The sequence below is a fragment of the Geotrypetes seraphini genome, chromosome 15 (assembly GCF_902459505.1).
Source record: "Geotrypetes seraphini chromosome 15, aGeoSer1.1, whole genome shotgun sequence".
Lineage (NCBI taxonomy): Eukaryota > Metazoa > Chordata > Amphibia > Gymnophiona > Dermophiidae > Geotrypetes > Geotrypetes seraphini.
In genome coordinates, this window is record NC_047098.1 from 70,637,912 (window position 1) to 70,661,244 (window position 23,333).

Genomic DNA, 23,333 nt, shown 5'->3' on the forward strand with positions numbered 1-23,333 from the left:
GGGTCCCTCCCCCCACCTCCCCATATTTTTGTAGAGGTGTCTCAGGCGGCGGCCTGACTCCCTGGTTGGTCAGCCCTCCAGCTTTGAGAGCCGTGGAGTCTGTTATGGTTAAGTTAAAGAAAAAAATCTTAAGGTGTGCTGGCCTAAAGGGCTCATTTCCCTTAAAACTGCCTATTTTTTGTGTTTTCTCAACTAACCAGCATTTTTCCTTGCAGCTAGGGCGCTTTACGGCACAATGAGCACTTTTAAAGGGAAAAAATGTTCATTGTGCTCCAGACGTGAGGTACTCACGGCCAGCCTGTGCAAGCGTTGTGCAGGCCAGAGCGGTGGGGTAGCCTTGCTATCAGTGGATGCCGGCGGCCAGGGTACCCCGCCGCATGTACCTCGCAAGTCGGCTTCGGATCGCGGGGAAGCCCGAGCAGAGGGTTTCCCAGCTGCCAATGGTCAGGAAGAAAAGGATTCCCTTGCCGCCGGGATGGCTGGGGATTCCCTTTTCACGTCGTTTGGTTCCTCAGCCTCAGCGCCAGGCTTTTCAGACACGACAGGCCGCAGGAGTTCCGATTTTGTCGGTTTCAGGTCCAATTTTGGTGGTAACCTCCTTCATTTCAGTTACCTCAGGTGACCTTCCCCCTGTTCTGGAAATACAGGGGCAAGATATGGCAGGGTCTCCTGCTGGGGCAAGGAGTCCCTTGGGGCCACAGGGGGTCTTTCCCCATGAATTTATGTTAGCACTTTGTAAAGCTTATGTGCTGGCAGCTGGAGGTTCCGTGTCCACTCCGGAGGTCTCGGGGGGGTTTTTACCCTTAACGTCCTCCCCGGTGCAGCCCCATACAACGGCGGTTTTGCCTCCCTCTACTACTCTCTCATCCAAATGCCTGAGGGTCTCTTGGGATGAGGATTCTTGCCCAGAAGAGCAAGATGTTATTGATGAGGACCTGGACCCTTGGGGAGATTTCCAGAATCCTCTTAGAGGGTCAGATTTCGCCAGCGAGGGATTCATCCAAATGCCTGAGGGTCTCTTGGGATGAGGATTCTTGCCCAGAAGAGCAAGATGTTATTGATGAGGACCTGGACCCTTGGGGAGATTTCCAGAATCCTCTTAGAGGGTCAGATTTCGCCAGCGAGGGATTCGAACACTCCCCAGCTGGCGAAAATGCGTCTGTGGTACGCATTTTTCAGTGGGAAGACCTTCATGAGCTAATTCTTCAGGTCTCCTCAGTTTTGCACTTTGAGGACACCGTGTCAGAGCCCCCGCGTACGGTGGACCCCTTACTTAAGGGGATCCACTCTGCTTCCTGTTCTTTTCCTATGCATCAGGATATTCATGATATCATGCTCGCACAGTGGCAGGTGCCGAAAGCTCCCTTTCGTTTTGTGCACTCCATGACCCGCTTGTATCCCATTACTGAAGGGGATAGGGACACTCTGAAGTCACCTGTAGTGGACACGGTGGTCTCGGCCATCTCTAAGAGGCATATTGTGCTTGTTGAGGGCGGTGCAGCCTTGAAGGACCTGGAGGAGCGCAAGTTGGAGTCCCTCCTTAAACAGAGTTTTGTCGTGACAGCTCTGGCGGTCCAAGCGGCGATGTGGGGTGGGCTGGTAGCTCGGGTGCATTTTCACTGGGCCGAGCATGTCCTTGACTGTAAAACTGAGGATTGGGCATTGCTCAAGTGCGAGGTGGCAAAGAATGAATTGGGTGGTGCTTTTCTTTCAGATGCCATGTATGACCTCTTGTGAGCTTCTGCCAAGTCGTTGGCGTTTGCAGTGGCAACTCGCCGTACCTTGAAGCTTCGCGCTTGGTTGGCGGATTCGGCATCCAAAGCTAAGTTGACAAAGTTTCCTTTTAAAGGATCTTTCTTGTTTGGTGAGGACCTGGACAAGTTGGTTCAGACTCTCACTGATTCTAAAGTGCCTTGTTTGCCTGAGGATAGGCCTAGGCCGCTGGCTCGAGGTGGCGCTGCTCATGGGAGTGGTTTCTGCCCTGGTCGAGGGGCTGCCTCTTTTCAGTCTCCTGGGCTCTCTAGAGGCAGGTTCTTCTAGCGCTTGCAGTCCTTTCGTGGGGCCCACCGAGGTGCGAGTAGCACCACCGACGGATCTCCTACCACCCATCCTGCCCAATGACTCTTTGCCAGCGCCCAGCTGAGGGATTTTTATTCAAAATGGGGAGACATCACATCCAATCAGTGAGTTCTGGAGGTGATTCAGGACAGTTATGCTCTGGAGTTTGCCCGTTCCTTGCAGCAATTCTGCCTTCCCGGCCTATTTAAGAGAAGAGGAAAATATAAATAAATTTAAATCAAACTTAAAAACTTTCATGTTTAAGGACACCTATAATTTATGACTTCCCATCCGACCAAAAAATCTCAGACGTCTCCCAATTAAATAATAACTAAGGAAGAGTATAGTTTCCCTTTCTCCTTCTTTCCTATAAATGATTGTAGCTCCACCCTTCTTCCCTTGTGGCTCGATGTGTCATGTATCTACTCTAAGTACTAATGATATGTCACCAATTTTATATTTTTAATGTAATGTACACTGCTTTGACAATTTTAAAGTGGTATATCAAATTTTAATAAACTTGGATGTGACCACTTTCCTCTATATCTGTTGGTGGCTGCTTGCCCACAGAGAGAGAGAGCCTGGGAAATAAGATGCTGCATCGGGCGGGCCCTCTTCCAACTTTTAACCTTACTTATAAGTCATATTGTGTAAATATATAAATGTTCTGATCAGCCATGGCAATCCTTCCATTTTTCTGATTCAGTTGTCTTGCTCTGTTCATCTTTTGGCCTCAGTGGCTCCTATATTTGACTAGTTGCCTATTTTGTCACTAGTACTTTATGGAGAACCGAAGTATGGTTAATTTGACATTCTCACCGCAAACTTGAGGCCTGACAAGTCAGTATCTGCCTCCTGCAACCAGTCATAGAAATCCTCAGCATTGTCTGTGGGATCTCCCTCTCCATAAGTAGCCAGGCAGAACACAGCTAGGGAATTACTGATCTCTGTGAGGCGGCTTAGATCAGCCTGTTAATAGAAAGACCACAGGGAAAACCATCACACACGTTGAAAGCTACACAACCATCTGATTTGGAAATGTCACAGGTAGTGCTGCCCGATTCAGGGAAAAAATTTTTTGATTCGATTCAGCCTCTTGAATTGGTTTTTCGATTCGATTTTCCTGCCCAATTGGGTGTTCTTTCAAACATCCTGGTGGGTTTATTTTATAGCCTCTTCACCCCCTTTGCCTTCTCCTAACCATACTGGCGCTGTGATGTAAACAAAATAAACAAACAAAAAAGACTTTTCCTCTCTCTGTTAAATCCTAGCTCACGTTTGCGGACCCTCCCCCCTGCTTTAGGGGGCGAGGGGGGAGGGTCCGAATCGGGAAGCTGATTTTTGTTTTGTTTTGAATCGCTTCAAATCGATTCATCTGAAGTGAATTGGTGAACCGATTCGAATCGTGAATCGGGCAGCACTAGTCACAGGTATAAAAACATAAGATGGGGAAGCTCTGAAGAAAAAGCATTTTTGTGCCATCACAAGGGGTAGTACAAAATTATAACAGTAACAGTTTTAAAATATATATTTTCTTGTTATCCCACTTTTTTAAAAAGGTAAATCGCTCCCCCCCAAAAAAAAAAAAAAAACAAAAAAATAAAACACCAGATTTTAGGTGATATTTACACCAGGAACAGAAAAATGATAATCATGTAGTTAAAAGTGTATTTTTTTTTTTTTTTTAAATCAAGCCTTGACTATTCCTGGTCATCTTCTACAGTTATACATTACAGAGGAAATCCTAAAATGATTTTAAACAATATTTCAATTTCTGATTTCCAAGTTCTTTGGTCAGACCATATGTTGCTCAGTTTTAATTTAATTTGGACTCAATTTCCTAGATAAAGACAGGTTGTTCACTCTCTCCAAGGTAGAGAGAACAAGAGGGCACTTTTCTAAAGTTAAAATATTTTTGAAAAAGTCCATGTAGTTTACAAGCCTAATGCAATCAGCTAACTCTCTGAAGTTTTATCCATATACAAAAGAACTTCCCAAGCTATTCTGCTTTAAATGGATTCCTAAAGAAAAGAAAACTAATATCTTCTTTCTCAAGTTTGAATGCCTTTAGCTTGGATAAGAGGGTGAGGAAATAAGAACATAAGAATTACCATACTGGGACAGACCAAAGGTCCATCAAACCCAGCATCCAATTTTAATAGTGGCTGACCCAGATCTCAAGTAACATAGAAACATACAAACATGATGGCAGATAAAGTAGTAAAACAGATTTTATGCCACTTATCCTAGGAATAAGCAGTGGATTTTCCCAAGCCATCTGAATAAATAGCCTATGGACTTTTCTTTTAGGAAATTATCCCCCAAATTTTAAAACCCCGCTAAGGGAGAAAATGCCCAGTTTCTCTAATCTCTCACTGTATGGCAACTCTTCAAGCCCCTTAACCATTTTAGTCGCTCTTCTCTGGACCCTTTCGAGTAGCACTGTATCTTTCTTCATGTACGGTGACCAGTGCTGGACGCAGTATTCCAGGTGGGGGCATACCATAGCCTAGTAAAGCAGCATGATAACCTTCTCCGATCAATTCGTGATCCCCTTCTTAATCATTCCTAGCATTCTGTTCACCCTTTTTGCTGCCGCCGCACATTGCATGAACGGCTTCATTGACTTGTCGACCAGTACTCCTAAGTCTCTTTCCTGGGGGGTCTCTTCGAGTACTGCACCTGACATCTTGTATTTGTGTATAAGATTTTTGTTACCGACATGCATCACCTTACACTTATCCATTTTAAACCTCATTTGCCATGTCGCAGCCCATTTCTCATGCATGTTTATGTCACATTGCAGGTCTTCGCAATCCTTCTGTTGTCTTCACTACTCTGAATAACTTCATATCATCTGCAAATTTAATCACCTTGTACCAATTTCCTGGTTGTTTATAAATATGTTGAAGAGCACGGGTCCAAGCACCAAACCCTGCGGCACTCCACTCGTGATGCTTTTTCAGTCCAAGTACTGTCCATTTACCTCCACTCTCTGTTTCCTATCTGCCAGTCAGTTTTTAATCCATGTGAGTATTTCACCCTCGATTCCATGGCTTGCAATTTTTCGAAGTAGTCGTTCATACAGGACCTTGTCGAACGCCTTCTGAAAATCCAGATATACAATGTCCACTGGGTTACCCTTGTCTATCTGCCTGTTTACTCCTTTGATGAAGTGCAGCAAGTTCGTCAAGCAAGATCTTCCTTTACTGAAGCCGTGCTGGCTGGTCCTCATCAGATTGTGTCCGTCAAGGTGATCAATGATGCAGTCCTTTATCAGTGCCTCAACCATCTTTCCCGGTATCGAGGTCAGACTCACCGGTCTGTAGTTTTCCGGATCTCCCCTCAAACCTTTCTTGAAGATCGGCGTAATATTCACCACTTTCCAGTCTTCCCTATAAACCACAGCCAATTAATACCAAAAACAAATGTCCTCTCTGACCTGGACAAACCTAATGACTCATCATTAAAATATGTGCACCTATGAGAGGAAAAATGATATCCATAGCATCTTCTAATCAGTCATCCTCTTAACTAGTTTTCTTACTAAAGTTTATTAGATTTTTGATATTCTGCCCTTTCGTGGCACAACCAAAGTGGTTTATATAATATATACAGGTACTTTCTCTTTTCCTGGTGCTAAAGTAGGTGGAAAATAAAATTGGGGGCAATAAAGCTGACCAAAGAGTCAGATTTGAAGAGAGCCAACATTCTAACACATATGGAAAATATACAAGATATTAAGTGTGATCACTACAATATAATCCAAGCACAGAGCATCTTAAAATTATTTGATCAGGACATTTTATGTACCATTTCATACTCCTCAGGGTCAGCGGACATGCCTTGCATGCCGTAACGATGGGCATCTTTTGAAAGACGGTTTGCAAATTCTTCTCCTGTTCCTGTTTGGGAGCCATAAAATACCACAATGTTTTTCCCCTACAAAAGAAAAAAGGAGGGGGAAGATGGGTTTAAAATTAGAAGGCACCATTCTGCAGTTTTCAGTATCATTTTTGCTTCCACTAACATTTTGCATTCAATTATGGAAAAATTCCCTGGTCAAAAGCTTATACAGAACAAACAGAGAAAAATTGAGTTTTCTTCACTAGGCCCAAAACTATTGCTAAAGGCATACATCTTGTTTAATGGCAGCCATAAAGGGAACTGGATGAGAAAAGAGCAGAGAAAGAGGTCATAACAATAACAACCATCGACAAAAAGGGACTCAAACTAGAATTGATGTTTTAAGTCCGACCTATAGCTACCACTGAAAGTAATATTACAAGTGCAATACGTCCTTCACTTTCATTTTATACATGGAGAGAGAAATTTTCCAAGTTCTTTCTTTAAAAATGATCATTCTGAAAGATGCCCTCTGTATTCGTCACCTGCTTACATATGCTCATTGTGTAAGTTGGCAAAAAAGGGTACCACACAAAGAAACAGTGCAGTGTTTGTGGGTACTTTTTCCTTAAGGAATTTTTAAAACGGCAAAGCTTCTTACCTGTAACATAGTAAATGACAGCAGATAAAGACCCGAGTGGGCCATCCAGTCTGCCCAACCAAACATGCTCCATAAATTAATTTAGTTTAAATGTCCTTTTCTTAGATATTTCTGGGCCAGAAACCCAGAGCCCTGCCCAGTAGTGTGCTTAGGTTCCATCTACTGGAGTCTCCATCAAAGTTCACTCCAGCCCATCTTAACCAACTCAGCCATTGAAACCATCCCCAGCCCGTCTTCAACTGAATATCCATATAAAGGACACAGACCGTGCAAGCCTGCCCAGTACTGGCTTTAGTTCCTTCAATGTATACCCATTATTTTCCGATTAGAGATCCTCTGTGTTCATCCTACGCTTATTTGAACTCTCACCGTTTTCTTCTCCACCACCTTTCTCAGGAGCGCATTCCATGCATCAACAACCCTCTCCATAAAGAAGAATTTCCTAACATTATATTTGAATCACCACCTCTCAACCTCAAATTATGCCCTCTGGTTTTACCATTTTCCTTTATCTGAAATAGATTTTGTTCTACGTTAATATCTTTTAAGTATTTGAACATCTGAATCATATTTGAACGTCTGAATCATATCTCCCCCTGTCCTCCAAGCAGAGCAGGCCAAATATTCCCACAGCTGGATGACATAAGAACATAAGAATAGCCTTACTGGGTCAGACCAATGGTCCATCAAGCCTAGTAGCCCATCCTCACGGTAGTTAATCCAGGACCCTAGTACCTGGCCAAAACCCAAAGTAGCAACATTCCATACTACGAACCAGGGCAAGCAGTGGCTTCCCCCATGTCTTTCTCAATAACAGACTATGGACTTAAAGTCCTCCAGGAAATTGTCCAAATCTATTTTAAAACCAGCTACGCTATCTGCTCTTACCACAACCTCTAGCAGTGTGTTCCAGAGCTTAACTAGTCTCTTCTGAGTGAAAAAAAAATTCCTCCTATTGTTTTAAAAGTATTTCCCTGTAACCTCAAGTGTCCCTTACTCTTTGTAATTGTTCACAGAGTGAAAAATCGATCCACTTGTACTCGTTCTACTTCACTCATTATTTTGTACATTTCAATCATATCTCCCCTCAGCTTTCTCTTTTCCAAGATGAAGAGTCCTAAACTTTTTAGTCTTTCCTCATATGAGAGGTGTTCCATCCCCTTTATCATCTTGTTCGCTCTTTTTTGAACCTTTTCTAGTGCCGCTATATCTTTCTTGAGATAAAGAGACCAGAATTGACCGCAATACTCCAGATGAGGTCGCATCATGGAACGATAAATGGTGAATAACATGTGGATAAAGGTGAGCTGGTTGATATAGTATATCTAGATTTTCAGAAAGCTTTTGATAAAGTTCCTAACGAGAGGCTACTGAGAAAATTAAAGTGTCATGGGAAAGGTGGGAAAGTTCAGTTGTGGATTAGGAATTGGTTATCGGATAAAAAGCAGAGGGTAGGGTTAAATGGTCATTTTTCTCAATGGAGGATAGTAAATAGTGGAATGCCTCAGAGGTTTGTACTAAGACTGGTGCTATTTAACTTATTTATAAATGATCTGGAAATTGGAACGATGCCCAATATTCTAATTTCCTAAGGTCCGCCTGCAGTTTTTCACAATCCGCATGCGTTTTAACAACTTTAAACAGTTTAGTGTCATCTGCAAATTTAATCACCTCACTCATCATTCTAATTTCCAGATCATTTATAAATAAGTTAAATAGCACCGATCCCAGTATAGACCCCTGCGGCACTTGATGAAGTTAAGAGTAATACTTTTAAAACCAATAGGAGGAAATATTTTTTCACTCAAAGAATAGTCAAGCTCTGGAACGTGTTGCCAGAAGATGTGGTAAGAGCAGTTAATGTAGCTGGATTTAAAAAAGATTTGGACAAATTCCTGGAGGAAAAGTCCATAGACTGCTGTTGAGAAAGACATGGGATGGTAGCTAGTATTTGGGTTAGGCAAGAAGGTCCACAAGTTTGGAAGGCAAGTGGCACAACAGCAACATTGTCCCCCGAAGAAGGCTTTTCATTAGCTGAAACGCTCTAAATTGAGTGTGAGCGTCGGGCAGTTCATGGTACCCCAACGTTGGCTCTGGCTGGAAAGCCACTAAGATAAGTGTTGTTGCTCTTGTATAAAGTATATATTCAGAATAAAACACATATTGATGAAGTTTAATAATTTAAAAATTGTCCTCCCCAGATAGTTGGTTGGATTTTTATCCATTCCATTAATAAATATTTCAATAAATATTTTAATAAATTTATAAATAAATAAATAAATTTATGGGTAGGAAGGAGGTTTTGAAGTAGATGATTACATCATATGCTTTCAGAATGAAGACTTGAAATAACATCTAGGTTATAAGAAGTCTCTTTACTGAAAATTATGCATATTTATGATACTTTAACCTCATTATAGAGTCTGGGGATGAGTTGTATCTTTAAATTAGGTTACTGTTTACATGTTTAAAATAAGTGGGTTAACAAATTAAACCATTCACAATTTAAAGCACTTTAGGTGCAAAAGAAAAATTATAATAAAGGTAATACAAGTTATCCTAGACCCCCATTTGGCTAATTTGATCCGTGTTTGCAGTTTGAGTATTTGGGTTTTTGCCAGGTACTTGTGGCTTGGATTGGCCTCTGCGAAGACAGGATTCTGGGCTAGATGGACCATTGTTGGGACCCAGTAAGTCTACAAAATCCTGAGTGGAGTAGAATGGGTATAAGTGGATCAATTTTTCACTCCGTCAAAAATTACAAAGACTAGGGAACACTCGAAGTTACAGGGAAATACTTTTAAAACCAATAGGAAGAAAAAATTTTTTCATTCAGAGAATAGATAAGCTCTGGAACGCATTGCCAGAGGTTGTGCTAACAGCAGATAGTGTTGCTGGTTTAAAGAAAGATTTGGACAAATTCCTGGAGGAAAAGTCCATACTCTGTTATTGAGAAAGACATGGAGGAAACCACTGCTTGTCCTGGATCGGTAGCATGGAATGTTGCTACTCCTTGGGTTTTGGCCAGGTATTAGTGACCTGGATTGGCCACTGTGAGAACGGGCTTCTGGGCTTCATGGACCTTTGATCTAACCCAGTACGGCTATTCTTATGTTCTCCTTTTAGGAGACCTCCCTCCTCGAAGACAGCACAGGAGCTGCCAGACTGGAGGTGGGACTTCTCTACAACTTCTCTGTAGGTCTCCTTTATGTACCTTTCCGTCTCCTTCAGCTCTTCAAAGTCTGCAACTCTAGCCTCAAGGGAACCGATTCATTCTTTGAGAGCCAGGAGCTCTTTGCAGTGAGCACACACATATAATTTCTCACCAACTGGAAGATAATAATACATGTGACACTGGATACAAAAGACTGGATAGCTTTCTTCTTGCTGCTGGACTTGTCTGTATCTTATTATTGAGCTGCTCAATTAAATCCTATTAAGATACTAGGAATGTTAGACTGGTATGTTTCAATTCTGTGGAGATTGTCCTTCTTAAGATCAGCTGGGGATTTGTGGAGGGTAATTTAAGAGTAGTATTAGAGTAATTTGAGCCTAGGGATGGGTGGGCTGTGGGGAGGATGGTTGGGCAGAGGCAGAACCAGGCTTGCTGAAGGTTAGATACTAGGCCAGCATTCCTCCCCTCAAGGGTCACCTGTGGAGTCTGATCTCTAAGAGTTCAGACAGGGGAGATATGATTCAGATGTTCAAATACTTGAAGGTATCAACGCAGAACAAAATATTTTCTAGAGAAAGGAAAATGGTAAAACCAAAGGGCATAATTTGAGGTTGAGGGGTGGAAGGCTTAAGAGTAATGTTAGGAAATTATTTTTTACGGAGAGGGTAGTTGATGCCTGGAATGCCCTCCTGAGGGACGTAGTGGAGAGGAAATCCATAAGAGTTCAAAAAAGCATGAGATGAACACAGAGGATCTCTAATAAGAAAATAATGGGTATTTATTGAAGAACTAAGATTGGCACTGGACAGACTTGCACAGTCTGTGACTTATATATGGCTGCCGCCATACATTGGGCAGGTTTCATTGTATTGTCTACAATGAAACCCAGATTCTTTTCTTGGGCACTAACTCCCAAGGTGGACCCTAGCATTTGGTAACTGTGATTTGGGTTATTCTTCCCAATGTGCATCACTTTGCATTTGTCCACATTAAATTTCATCTGTCACTTGGACATCCAGTCTTCCAATTTCCTACGGTCTGCTTGCAATTCTTTTCAATCTGCATTCTGCATGCGTTTTAACAACTTTGAACAGTTTAATGCCATCTGCAAATTTAATCACCTCATTCATCACTCCAATTTCAAAATCATTTATAAATAAGTTAAATAGCACCAGTCCCTGTACAGATCCCTTCAGCACACCACCGTTTACTCTCCTCCATTGAGAAAAATGGCCATTCCTTGACAAAACCTTCTCCTTCCAGGCGGCCAAACTAAACTTGCCGAAATTGTACTTGACGCCCCCACCTACCTTGACTTCAGAAAAAAAAATCAAAACTCACTTATTCCACAGGCAGAACCCGTAACACTCCCACTCGCTGCTTCTACTCCCTTCAATACACATGAACCTCCACCTTCCCCCCCCCCCCCTACTGTACCCACCAAACCAATTAACTTCTCTGACCGGTATTTTTTCCCTGTAAATAAAAAAATTTTACCCTCCTATTCTACACTCTTGTATATTCCTGTCAACTTCAATGACATGTACATTCCAAAAATTGTTAATTCCAATGTTATCTTCGCTTGTAATCTTAATTAATTGTTGTGAACCGCCTAGAACTCTCTGGGTATGGCGGTATACAAAATAAAAGTTATTATTATTATTATTTAACCCTACCTCTGTTTTCTATCCAATAACCAATTCCTAATCCAGAACTGAACTTTGCCTCCTATCCTATGACTCTTTAATTTTCTCATGAGCCTCTCATGAGCCTGTCAAAAGCTTTCTGAAACTCTAGATACGCATCATCAACTGGCTCACCTTTATCCACATGTTTATTCACACCTTCAAAGAAGACGAGCAAACTGGTGAGGCAAGGTCTCCCTTGCTGAACCCATACTCTGTCTTATTAAATCATGTTTGTCTACATGTTCTACAATTTTATTTTTTATAATTGTTTTCACTATTTTGCCCGGCAGGCTTACTGGTCTGCAATTTCCCAGATCTCCCCTGGAACCCTTTTTAAAAATTGGTGTTAACATTGGCTACCCTCCAATCTTCAGGTACTACAGATGATTTTAGCGACAGGTTACAAATCACTAACAGCAGGTCAGCAATTTTATATTTGAGTTATTTTAGTACCCTGGGATGTATACTATCCGGTCCAGGTGATTTATCACTTTTTAACTTGTCGATTTGGCTTAGTACATCTTCCAGAGTCACCGAGATTTTTCAGTTCCTCCGCATCTTCGCCCTTGAAAACCATTTCCGGTTCAGTTAATCTCTTACATCTTCTTCCATAAAGAACGAAGTAAAGAATTCAGTCTCCGCTATGGCCTTATCATCCCTGTGTGTCCCTTTTGCTTCTTGATCATCCAACGGTCCCACGGATTCATAAGAACATAAGAACATAAGAACATAAGAAGCGCCATCTCCGGATCAGACCTTCGGTCCATCAAGTCCGGCGATCCGCACACGCGGAGGCCCTGCCAGGTATACACCTGGCTTATTTTATAGCCAACCATATCTTTATATGCCTCTCTCAAGGAGATATGCATCTAGTTTGCTTTTGAAGCCTAGGACTGTCGATTCTGCAATAATCTCTCCTGGGAGAGTATTCCAGATGTCAACCACTCTCTGTGTGAAGCAGAACTTCCTGATATTAGTCCTGAACTTGTCCCCCCTTAGCTTCATTTCATGTCCTCTTGTCCGTGTCAAATTGGACAATGTAAATAATCTCTGCTCTATTTTGTCGATTCCTTTCAGTATTTTGAAGGTCTCGATCATATCCCCACGCAGTCTCCTCTTCTCAAGGGAGAACAATCCCAGTGTTTTAAGTCGATCCTCATATTCCAGTTTCTCCATACCCTTCACCAGTTTAGTCGCTCGTCTCTGCACCCTCTCCAGCAGTTTTATATCTTTCTTTAGGTAGGGAGACCAATGTTGGACACAGTATTCCAAGTGGGGTCTGACCATTGCCCTATAAAGCGGCATTATAACTTTCTCCGATCTACTTGAGATTCCTTTCTTTATCATGCCCAACATTCTATTTGCCTTCTTTGCCGCTGCCGCGCATTGTGCCGACGGCTTCAGGGTCCTATCTATCAGTACACCCAGATCCCTTTCTTGTTCACTTTTTCCCAGAGTTGCACCTGACATTCTGTACTCGTATTCCTTATTTTTACTGCCTAAATGCATTACCTTGCATTTCTCCACGTTGAACTTCATCTGCCATTTCTCCGCCCACTTTTCTAACCGACACAAATCTCTCTGGAGTTCCTCACTGTCCTCCTGCGATCTGATTGCCCGGCAGAGTTTTGTGTCGTCTGCAAACTTGATGATCTCACTGGATGTTCCGTTTTCCAGGTCATTGATATAAATATTAAAAAGGATCGGCCCAAGTACCGAGCCCTGGGGTACACCACTAGTCACTTTCTCCCAGTCGGAGAACTTCCCATTAATGCCCACTCTCTGCTTCCTGTTATCCAGCCATTTGCCTATCCATCTTTGTATATCTCCCTCTATGCCATGGCTTTGTAGTTTTCTGAGAAGTCTTTCGTGTGGGACTTTGTCAAATGCTTTCTGGAAGTCCCTCACAGGTTTTCTGCTTCTAATGTACCTAAAAAAATTGTTATGAGTTTTCACCTAACAAGTTCATTTTTCAATTCTATCAGCACTCTGAGATGTATACCATGTAGTCCAGGTGATTTGCTACTCTTCAGTTTGTCAAATTGACCCATTAAATCTTTCCAGTGTTACAGAGACTTGTTTGAATTTCTCCAAATCATCAGAATTGAATACCATATCTGGCACCGGTAACTCCCCCATATCTTGCCTGGTGAAGATCGAGACAAACTATTCATTTTATCTCTCCGCTATGGCCTTGTCTTCCCTGAGAGCACTTTCATCCCTTGGTCATCTAGAAGTTCAACTGATTCTTTTCCCGGCTTATTTTTAATATTAATATACCTAAAAATGTTTTTACTACGTGTTTTTGCTTCTAGCGCAATTTTCTTTTCAAAGTCTCTCTTCACCGTCCTTATTAGCACATTGCTTTTCTTGTGCTGTTTACAATTATTTTCAGTCGGCTGCTTCTTCCACTTTCTGAAGGATTCTCTTTTAGCTCTAATAGCTTCCTTCACCTCACTCATTAATCACAATGGCCGCCTTTTGGTCTTCCTTCCTCCTTTTTTAAAAACATGGAATATAACTAGTCTGGGCTTTCAGGATGATATTTTTGAACAACATCCACGCCTGATATATATTTTTGATGTTTGCAGCTACACCTCTAAGTTTCTTTTTTACCATTCTTCTCTTGCTATCATAGTCACCATTTTTAAAGTTAAGTGCTGTTGTATTGGGTTTCCTGTGCAAACTTATTCCAGGGATTATATCAAATCTGTACAAATGGAAGTGGAAACGGACAACGAATACTCCACTGAATATCTCTGATGTAAAAAGAACTAGATCTAGAATTGCATCACCTCTTCTTAGTTCCTGAACTAGCTTCTCCATAAAGCATTTCTCAATTTTATCTCCCTAGAATGTCCTGATGTTACATTCACCCAGTCAATATTGAGGTAGTTAAAAATCAATCTTCAAATTTAAGCCCTATACTCTCTTCTAAAGGAGTTCAAATCGCTGCCTCATGCATTAACAAAAGTGGAGAAAAGACATCAGTATATAGAGTGCAATGCTCAGAGGTACCCAGTGGGATTGGCCTGCCAGCTACAGACCAAAGTCTGTGAATTCTCAAGCAGGCAGAGATTTAAAATCACTCCAAGCACCAAATTACCCAAAAGAGGGATGAAATATATTGAATTAAAAATAATAAAATGGGGAGAGCAGAACAAACACATCTGCAGTCATGCTTGCAGAAGGAAAGAAATGAGGGAGGAGCTAGAGAGCCCAGTGAAATACAACAGAGGCAAAGTGAAAAATCCAGAGTGGATTCCTTTTGCAGTATGCGGCTAAAAGGAAATAACCCTACTGTATACTCTAGAATGTCTCACCTATTGCACTGGAAAAGAGGTTAGCTTTCATAAACTAAAAAACATCACAGAAAGAGGAAGACAGGCAAAATTATCTGAAAAGGTTAAGAAAGGCTGCTCAGAGAAAGCAGAGTTACTTACCTTAACAGGTGTTAACCGGGGACAGCAGGCAGATATTCTCACAAATGGGGTGACGTCATCCACGGAGCTCAGTACGGACAGTCTGACAAATGAACTGTTACTAAGTATGAAAAAACTTCACGACTGCCCGCACCATGCATGCGCCTTCCCACCCGCCGAGGCTCCCCAGTTCCAAAAGCAAGCTAAGAAGCCAACAAGGGGAGGAGGGTGGGTTGTGAGAATATCTGCCTGCTGTCCTCGGATAACACCTGTTACGTTAAGTAACTGTACTTTATCCTAGGACAAGTAAGCAGCATATTCTCACAAATGGGACTCCCTAGCTTACTGAAAAGGGATGGAGGGAGAGTTGGCCAATTAAGAGAATACATTTTGTAAAACTGCTTGACTGAAGTGAGTATCACATCTGGAAAAAGATTCCAGACAGTAGTGAGAGGTGAAGGTATGCACTGAGGACCAAATAGTTGCTTTGCAGATTTTATCAATGGGAGTGGAATGCAAAAATGCAACTGAAGCTGCCATAGCTCGGACTGCTGGGCACGATGGACCACTGGTCTGACCCAGCAGCAGAAAATCTTATGTGACATGGCCCCCTAGCTGCAGCCCAGCCTGAGCATAGCAAAAAGAAATAGAAGCCGCCAGTCATGTGGAAATAGTTCTCTTGGTTATAGGCTTGCCCAGTCTATTACTGCAATTCATTATTTACAGGAATTACGTTACAAGAAATTAAACGTTTACAAATTATTCAAAATGCTTCTATTAAATTAATAACAAAATCTAAAAAATTCGATCATGTGACACCACTCCTTAAAAAGGCTCATTGGCTTCCAGTCATACACAGAATTACACACAAATTATGTACTATTATCTTTAAAACATTAGAAAATAAGACTCCAGCATTTTTATTCAGGCTACTTATTCCATATTCTGTTAAAAGAACTTTAAGATCTAGTGAACGGAATCTTTTATCAATTCCTACGTTAAAAGTAATCGGCACAAGAAGACAATTTATCTTCTCATGTACAGCTCCCCAGATCTGGAATGCGCTTCCTATGTTTTTACGGGGGGAGAAAGTGTTTGGGAAATTTAAAAGCGAATTAAAAACCTTCTTGTTTAAAGACGCATTTGCAAATTAATTAAATTTTATTATACAGTGTTACTCTAGTTAATTATTTTTCACTCATTTTTTAATTTCCTTATGTGTTTTCCCTGTATGTTCTTTCTTTACTATAAAAAATGTATTTCTCTCCCTCTTTCCCTTTGTTTTTGTTATAATTGATAAATTGTATGTAATGTTTTCGTTTTCTTATGTGTATATTTTATTGTACATCGCTTAGAAATCTGATTAAGCGATTCAACAAGCAACCTAATAAACTTGAAACTTGAAAACTTATTTAGGTCAAAGGAGATGAACAGTTGAGGAGATGTTCTGTGAGACTGAGTCCTTTGTAAATAATAAGCCAAGGCTCGCTTACAGTCCAATGAATGAAGAGCTGTCTCACCAGGGTATGGATCGAGATTTGGAAAGAAAACTGGTAACACAATAAACTGGTTGAAATGAAACTCTAAGACCACTTTTGGTAGGAATTTTGGATGAGAATGGAGAACCACCTTATCAGGGGCCTTATATAACCTGGGTCCTTATACAACCTGGGTCAATCAGAGCCTCATGCCTCACCCCGGATGCATCGAGAAGGGGCCTGAGGCTCTGATTGACCAAGTTGTTTAAGGCCTCTCCCCGATGTATCCAGTGAGGGGCCTGAAGCTCTGATTGGGCCAGGTTGTAAAAGGCCCCTCCTAGGATGCACCAGGGGAGGGGAAGGCCCATTTTGAAGCAGCGGGCCAGCTGGTTGGAGGGAATCCACATCCCTCTGGTCAAACATCTACATGGAGGTAAGAGGGGTTGTCGGAGGTGGGGGGAGAGAGTGCAGATCACTCCCTCTGCAAGGGGGGGGGTTGTTTGAAGCAGGAGAGAATCAGCATCTCTCCCGTTGCAAAGGGGGGGGGGGGAAGTCGCCACGGCAGGGAAGAGTTGTTTTTGGTGGGAGAGAATGGGCATTTCTCCCGCTGCAAGGGAGGGTTGTTAGAGGCAGGAGAGAATCGGTATCTCTCCCACTGCAAGGGGGGATGTTGTTTGTGGCAGGAATAGGCATCTTTCCCGCTGCAGGAGGGGTTATTTGCGGCGGGAGAGAATATACATCTCTCCCGCAGCAGTGGGGGGGAGGGGGGATGCTGCCACTGCAGGGGAGGGGAGTTGTGATGCAGCAGGAGATAATGGGCGTCTCTCCCGCTGCATCACAATATGCAGTCTGATGCTACCATGCCTGTACCGGCACCCCTGGACCAGTCGCTTATTTTTGTTGCCAAAAGCCGACACTGCTTTTAGAAAATGGTTTGGCATTTTTTTAAGAATCTAGCGGAGGGCTCATTTCAATGTTGAAGAACCCATTCGCATGTCATTGTTGGAGACTGCTAGAAAGCTCACTAAAGACAGAGCTAATCTGTTTTGATAATCCACCACTAAAATGTATGCAGGATAAACTGTCGGTAAACAGTTTAGTGATGGCGCTAACATTTTGAGAATCTGGTCTTGAGTGAGAAGAGATGAGAAAATCTTCAGGGTTATTGGATCTTTCACTGTGAGTTGAAGCAGGAGGGAAAACCATGGTTGCCTGGGCCACTGAGGAGCTATTAGAATCACGATAGCTGACTCTTGCTTGAGTTTGACCAGTATCTTGATGAGTGGAATTGGAGGGAATGTATAGAGGAGTATAGCATCTGCCTACATCCGATGAGAAGAGTATTGTCTGGAACAGAATTGAGGCAGTCTGTGACTGATGTGGGATGCAAACAGGTCTTTCTGAGGAGTTCCCCAAAGGGGAACCTGGTGTAAAACCTTGGAGTGAAGCATCCAACTCGTGTGGTTGAAGATATTTGCTGAGTTTGTCGGCAAGAATGTTTTGTTCTCATTGAAAATAGACCGCTTTCAAAATGATGTTCCAAGGAATTGCCCAGTTCCAAATCTTCTCGGCCTCTTGACAGAGAGATAGAGAACCCGTGCCTCCTTGTTTGTTCATATAATTCATCACCATTTGTTTATCTGTGCGAACAAAGAGTACATGATTGGATATACTGTGTTGAAATGTTTTCAGAGCATTGCAGACTGCTCTGAGTTCCAAGAGATTGATATGGAGTTTCTGTTCTGGAACAGATCAGTGACCCTGTGTCTGGAGGCCATCCAGATGAGCACCCAATGCATACATGGAAGAGTCCATGGTCAGAATTTTCCGATGCAGCGGTATTTGAAATAAGAGTCCTTTGGAAAGATTGGAAGAATTCATCCACCACTGAAGAGACTGATGAAATGACTGTGTGACAGTAATCTTCTAGGAAAAAGGATTGAGAGCCTGAGACCACTAGCTGTTCCGAGATGAAGTCTCGTGAAAGGAGTAACATGGACTGTAGAGGCCATGTGACCCAAGAGTCTCATGTGTCTGGCTGAGATGGTTGGAAGATGAAAAACTTGATTGCAAAGTTGTATGAGGTTGTCTTGTCTTTGCTGTATTAGGAATGCTCTGAGTTGTATGGTGTTGAGTAGGGCTCCTATAAACTGAAGAGTGAGAGGATTGAAGTTGCAATTTGGGGAAGCTGACCTCGAACCCCAAATGTTGAAGAAAAAGGATTGTTGACTGAGTTGCCACGCACACACCTTGTGGAGAAGCATCTTTTATCAGCCAATCGTCAAGATAAGGAAAGACTTGCAACCCTTGATTTCTTAGAGCTGCTGCTACAACAACAAAGCAAGTCGAAGAGCAGGACCTTGAGAGGAGGCCAAGTCGAAGAGCAGGACCTTGTATTGAAAATGTTGGTTGGCAATTTGAAACCACAGAAATTTTCTGTGAGCTAGAAGAATTAGTATGTGGGTATAAGCCTCTTTGAGATTTAGAGAACATAGTCAATCGTTGTGATATAACAGGGGATATAGAGTTCTTAGAGATAACATTCAAAATTTTTCTTTTACTAGAAACTTGTTGAGATGTCGAAGGTCAAGGATGGGGCACATATCTCCCATCTTCTTTGGGACAAGAAAATACCTGGGGTAGAAATCCTGATTTTTGGGGGGAGGGAAGGACTATGGTATTTAGATGAAACAAGGCCTCAGTTTCCCGAAGAAGTGACTTCTGCTGGTGGTTGAAAGAGAACTCTCTGTGGATGATTTGGAGGTATGGAGAGAGTAACTGTACTTGATTACTTTAAAAACCCAGGAATTGATCATTATCATAGTCTAACGTTGGTAATAAATTTGCAGATGACCTCCGATTGGTTGAGGAAGAGGCTATGAGAGGAACAGCGGCTATGCTCTCGAGAAGCGAGTCAAAAAGACTAAGCAGGCTTCTGAGGGGCTGCTGATTGAGACTTTTGAGAGCGTTGTTGCCTTTGCTTCTTCTGAGGAGTCTGTCTAGAAACAGGTTGTTTAGCAGTATAACACCTCTGATATGAATTAGAAGGTTTGGTCGACTGCCTTGAAGTAGAAGATTTAGCCTTTGGTTTAACTAAAGCATTCTAACTGGTTTCATGCAATGTTAACTTTTGTGTAGCTGCTTCAATAGAATCTCCAAACAACTCATCTCCCAAACATGGAATATTGGCCAATGGATCTTGAAGATTAATGTCCATATTAGAGACTCTTAGCCAAGCCAGGCGTCTCATAGCAAATGACATAGCCCATGCTCTGGAAGACATTTCAAATGCATCATAGGCTATATATTGTATAGTTTGTTTAAGAGTATATATAACCTGTTGATAGTGCGCAAGGTGTTGAGAAGGAATATACTGGTCAAAATTAGGTAGCTTGATTGACCAACTGTTTCAAATAACAGGAAGAATAAAAATTGTAATTGAGTATCCTGTTAGCCAGCATGGTATTTTGGTAGAATCTATGACCAAATTTGTCCATAGTCCAACCCTCACATACTTGGAAGTAGAAGATTTCTTAAGGGTTGACTCCATCACTGATGCTGAAGCTGTGGTCTATCAAACCCAGGAGAAGAAACAATTTTGTATAAAGAATCAACCTTCTTTGGAGCCACCACAATAGATAAAGGTTTTTTTCCAATTCCTAACCAGAGTCTCTTTGAGAATGCCATGAAGTGGTAGTTTGAGGAGCTCTTTAGGAGGTTCATCATAATCCAAGGCCTCCATGTACTCCACACTATGGGTAGTATCGACTTCCAGTTTAACAGGCAAAGTGTTGCTCAACTGCCTGATGTATTTGGAAAAAGAAAGTCTCTCTGAAGAATTCCTCCAAGGAGGTGATTCCTTTGGAGACTGTTGTGGAGAAAAAGTACACGGGTCAGGATCAGACAAAGTAGGTGAATAGTCTGAGAAAGAACGTAAATCTGAATCATAAAGAATGTTTGGCAATGGAGAATGACGAGGACAATATTCATGAGAAGTCTTCTGACGCCGTCGGTACCGATCCCTCAAAGACAATGATGAGGATCGGTGTATAGCTCGTTTGCGCTTCGATGAATGGGATCGACAAGACAACCTTGAGGAGGAATGTCGATGTCTCAGAGATGATGTTCAATGCCTCAAAGATGAACATTGATTAGATGATATGGAACAATGATGAAACGAACGATGACTGGATGGGGAGCGGCGTCGAGAAGAGGAATGACGATGCCTCATTACGCTGTGCTCAAGCTGGGCTGGTTCCGAGGGAGTAGGCTATGTCATCAGCAGCAGCTTGAACACTCTATCCAGCTCACTCTGGAAAAACTCTGAGTCTTTCCTGAAACAATGGCACTGGTACCAAAGGCTGAACAGCCAGTACCAATAGTGCAGCAGGTTGCCTTGGTGTGGGTAACCTCGAAGAGGGAGCACACGTTGGAGATGAGACAACCTGCAAAGCTGAGTAGCGGTGGCATCGTTGTTTGGTGTGCATCAACTGTAGAGACCTGTGACGCTTGGGAAGTGGATGACTTCTTAGCAGGCTTCCTGATGCCGGTATGTCCTACAGTGACGATGCCTTCGACAGCTGCAAAGACTTGGCACCTTCCATGAATGCGCTGTAAAACTGCTCTAGAGAAAAGAAAAGCGCAAATGAAGAAAAAGAAAACAATGTGAACCAAACAGCTATCAACCTGAAAAAAGTCAATAACCAAATTAAACACCGTGAGCCCCCGCTGTAAAAACATGGGAGTACCTAGATGGAAAGTTTTAGGTTTTTCCTTTTTTTTTTTTTAAGAACCCCGTAGAATTGATAAAAAGAAACTGAAAAAAAGTAAAAAGAAAATATATGGAGAAAAAAAAGACACGAAGCGTGAAGGCAAGTAAAAAAACTGAAGAGTTCAGGAGAAAACAAACTTATTTGTATTGGGGAGCCTCGCGCTTCGGCGGATAGGAAGGCACTCGTGCATTCATGGTGCAGTCATGAATTTTTTTGAAGCTTAAAGTGACAGTTCACTTGTCAGACTGTCTGTACCAGGCTCCATGGATGATATCACCCCATTTGTGAGAATATGCTGCCTGCTTGTCCTAGGAAAAGCAAAGATACAAATGGAAGAAAAATAGCTGGCATGGTAAAATGGGTAGACAAGATATTTTTTTAGATATCAGTGATAGGAAAAAGTGCAAAAGTGGTATTGTGAGACTCAAAAGTGAAGGGGAGAAATATGTATTAGTTGATAAAGAAAAGGCTGAATTGCTTAACAAATATTTCTGTTCTGTGTTCACAGTTGAAGCGCCGGGAGTGGGACTGCAGAAGACAAACGCGAATAGGGATGGAGGAGTGGTAGACCCTGATCGATTTTCAGAGGGTTGTGTTCATGAGCAGATAGCTAAATTAAAGTTAGGCAAAGCAATGGGGCCGGATGGTGTACATCTAAGTGTGCTGAAGGAACTTAGGGAAGTTCTGGTGGCTCCGCTGACTGACCTTTTCAATGCTTCTCTAGAGTCGGGAGTGGTACCGGAGAACTGGAGAAGAGCGGATGTGGTCCCTCTACACAAAAGTGGAAGTAAGGAAGAAGTAGGGAATTACAAGCCAATAAGTCTGACTTCTGTGGTAAGCAAATTAATGGAAATGCTTTTAAAACAGAGAATGGTCAATAACTTGATACATTGCCTCCTTCCAGCTTTCTACAGTAAAAGGTACCCTCTTGATTTTGCAGCTGTTTTTGCAAAACTTTGGCCCAAAAGGAGGAGATGCTACTCCAGCTACCAGAAGTGAATACTTCTACTAGAAAAGCCAGAGGGAGGCAGTATGCACATTATTTTAAAAAAGTTATTTTTACTACCCTCTCCCTTACTTAACTTTTGAGATGTCTTCCCCCCACCTCATTTGAACCTACACCACTGACTCTTCCAGCTACTGGGTTTGGTCAGAATCTTATGACAAAAATTTAACTCATCTTATGAGGAAACCATGATGAATAAAAAAAAATCTAACTTACTGTTTTCTTCATCTTTTCCACAAAGCTACTTTCTCTGATTGAAGAAGTCCTGAAAAAGAAAAACCACCACACAAAAAGGGTCATTGGCATGACACCAGTCATCATGAACAGGGTTTTCCTAGAAGTCTTTTATTCCCCTACCAGCATGTGGCTGACTTTCATCTCAAGGAGTCCCCACTTTCTGTCTCTACACTTACAGGATTTCCTCCTCCTGCAATGCTGACTTCTCAGAAATTTTTGCTTAGAAGAAAATTACTTATCTATAGTATTTCAGCTAGTTCTGAAGGTTGCTGCTTTGCTTACCCAAACAATGCCGCATGGTGCCACAGCTAATAGCCCCAAAATGAGCTGGAACCCAAAAGAAGAGAAAACTATAAAACAAAATACAACTCTACACCATTCCAATTCCAATACAATGGCAAACATGTTACGAATAGGACTTGTATACTGCCTTTTTGTAGTATACAGCTACTCATAGCAGTTTACATACAGGTACTTCAAGCATTTTCCCTATTTGTCTCAGAGAGCTCACAGTCTACCTAATGTACCTGGGGCAGTGGGGGATTGCCCAGAGTCATAAGGAGCATTGGGTTTGAGCTCACAATCTCAGGGTGCTGAGGCTGTAGCTCTAATAGTGTGCCATACAGTATTTTACTGTCACAGTGAGATCAAGAAGACTACACATCACCCTTAAATTCATCTTTTCTTTATACCAAGATATATTTCAGAGTTATCTTTCTCAACTGTACACTTGGAACCAGGGTGGATTTGACTTAAATCACTAGTCAGAAAGACTCTATTTAAATCATGGTTTTCTGCACACTCATTCTTGCTGGTATAATCTTAATATTTACAACCAGAAGTCATCAGAATAGGCCAGTTCTTTGTATACTGCTCAAAACAGTCCACTAGAGTTCTATCCAACATCTTGTGAGAGTGTTAGCTTGGTTCCACCCATTCCTTTAAGCACAGCTGCTACAAAAAGAAAGATTAGGTTCTTATCTTGGTAAT

General features: G+C 42.0%; 1 protein-coding gene across 3 annotated transcripts in view; it reads right to left on the reverse strand.

The window, feature by feature from the left end:
* The window catches only part of LOC117348933 (NADPH--cytochrome P450 reductase), a 154,590-nt gene that overhangs the window by 61,924 nt on the left and 69,333 nt on the right, over positions 1-23,333 (reverse strand). For all 3 annotated transcript variants that reach the window (XM_033921602.1, XM_033921603.1, XM_033921604.1), the window contains 3 exons: positions 22,323-22,371; positions 5,872-6,000; positions 2,878-3,027 (listed from right to left, as the gene is read on the reverse strand). In XM_033921602.1, coding sequence (XP_033777493.1) covers positions 2,878-3,027; positions 5,872-6,000; positions 22,323-22,371 — 328 coding nt within the window. The remainder of the gene's footprint in view (positions 1-2,877; positions 3,028-5,871; positions 6,001-22,322; positions 22,372-23,333) is intronic.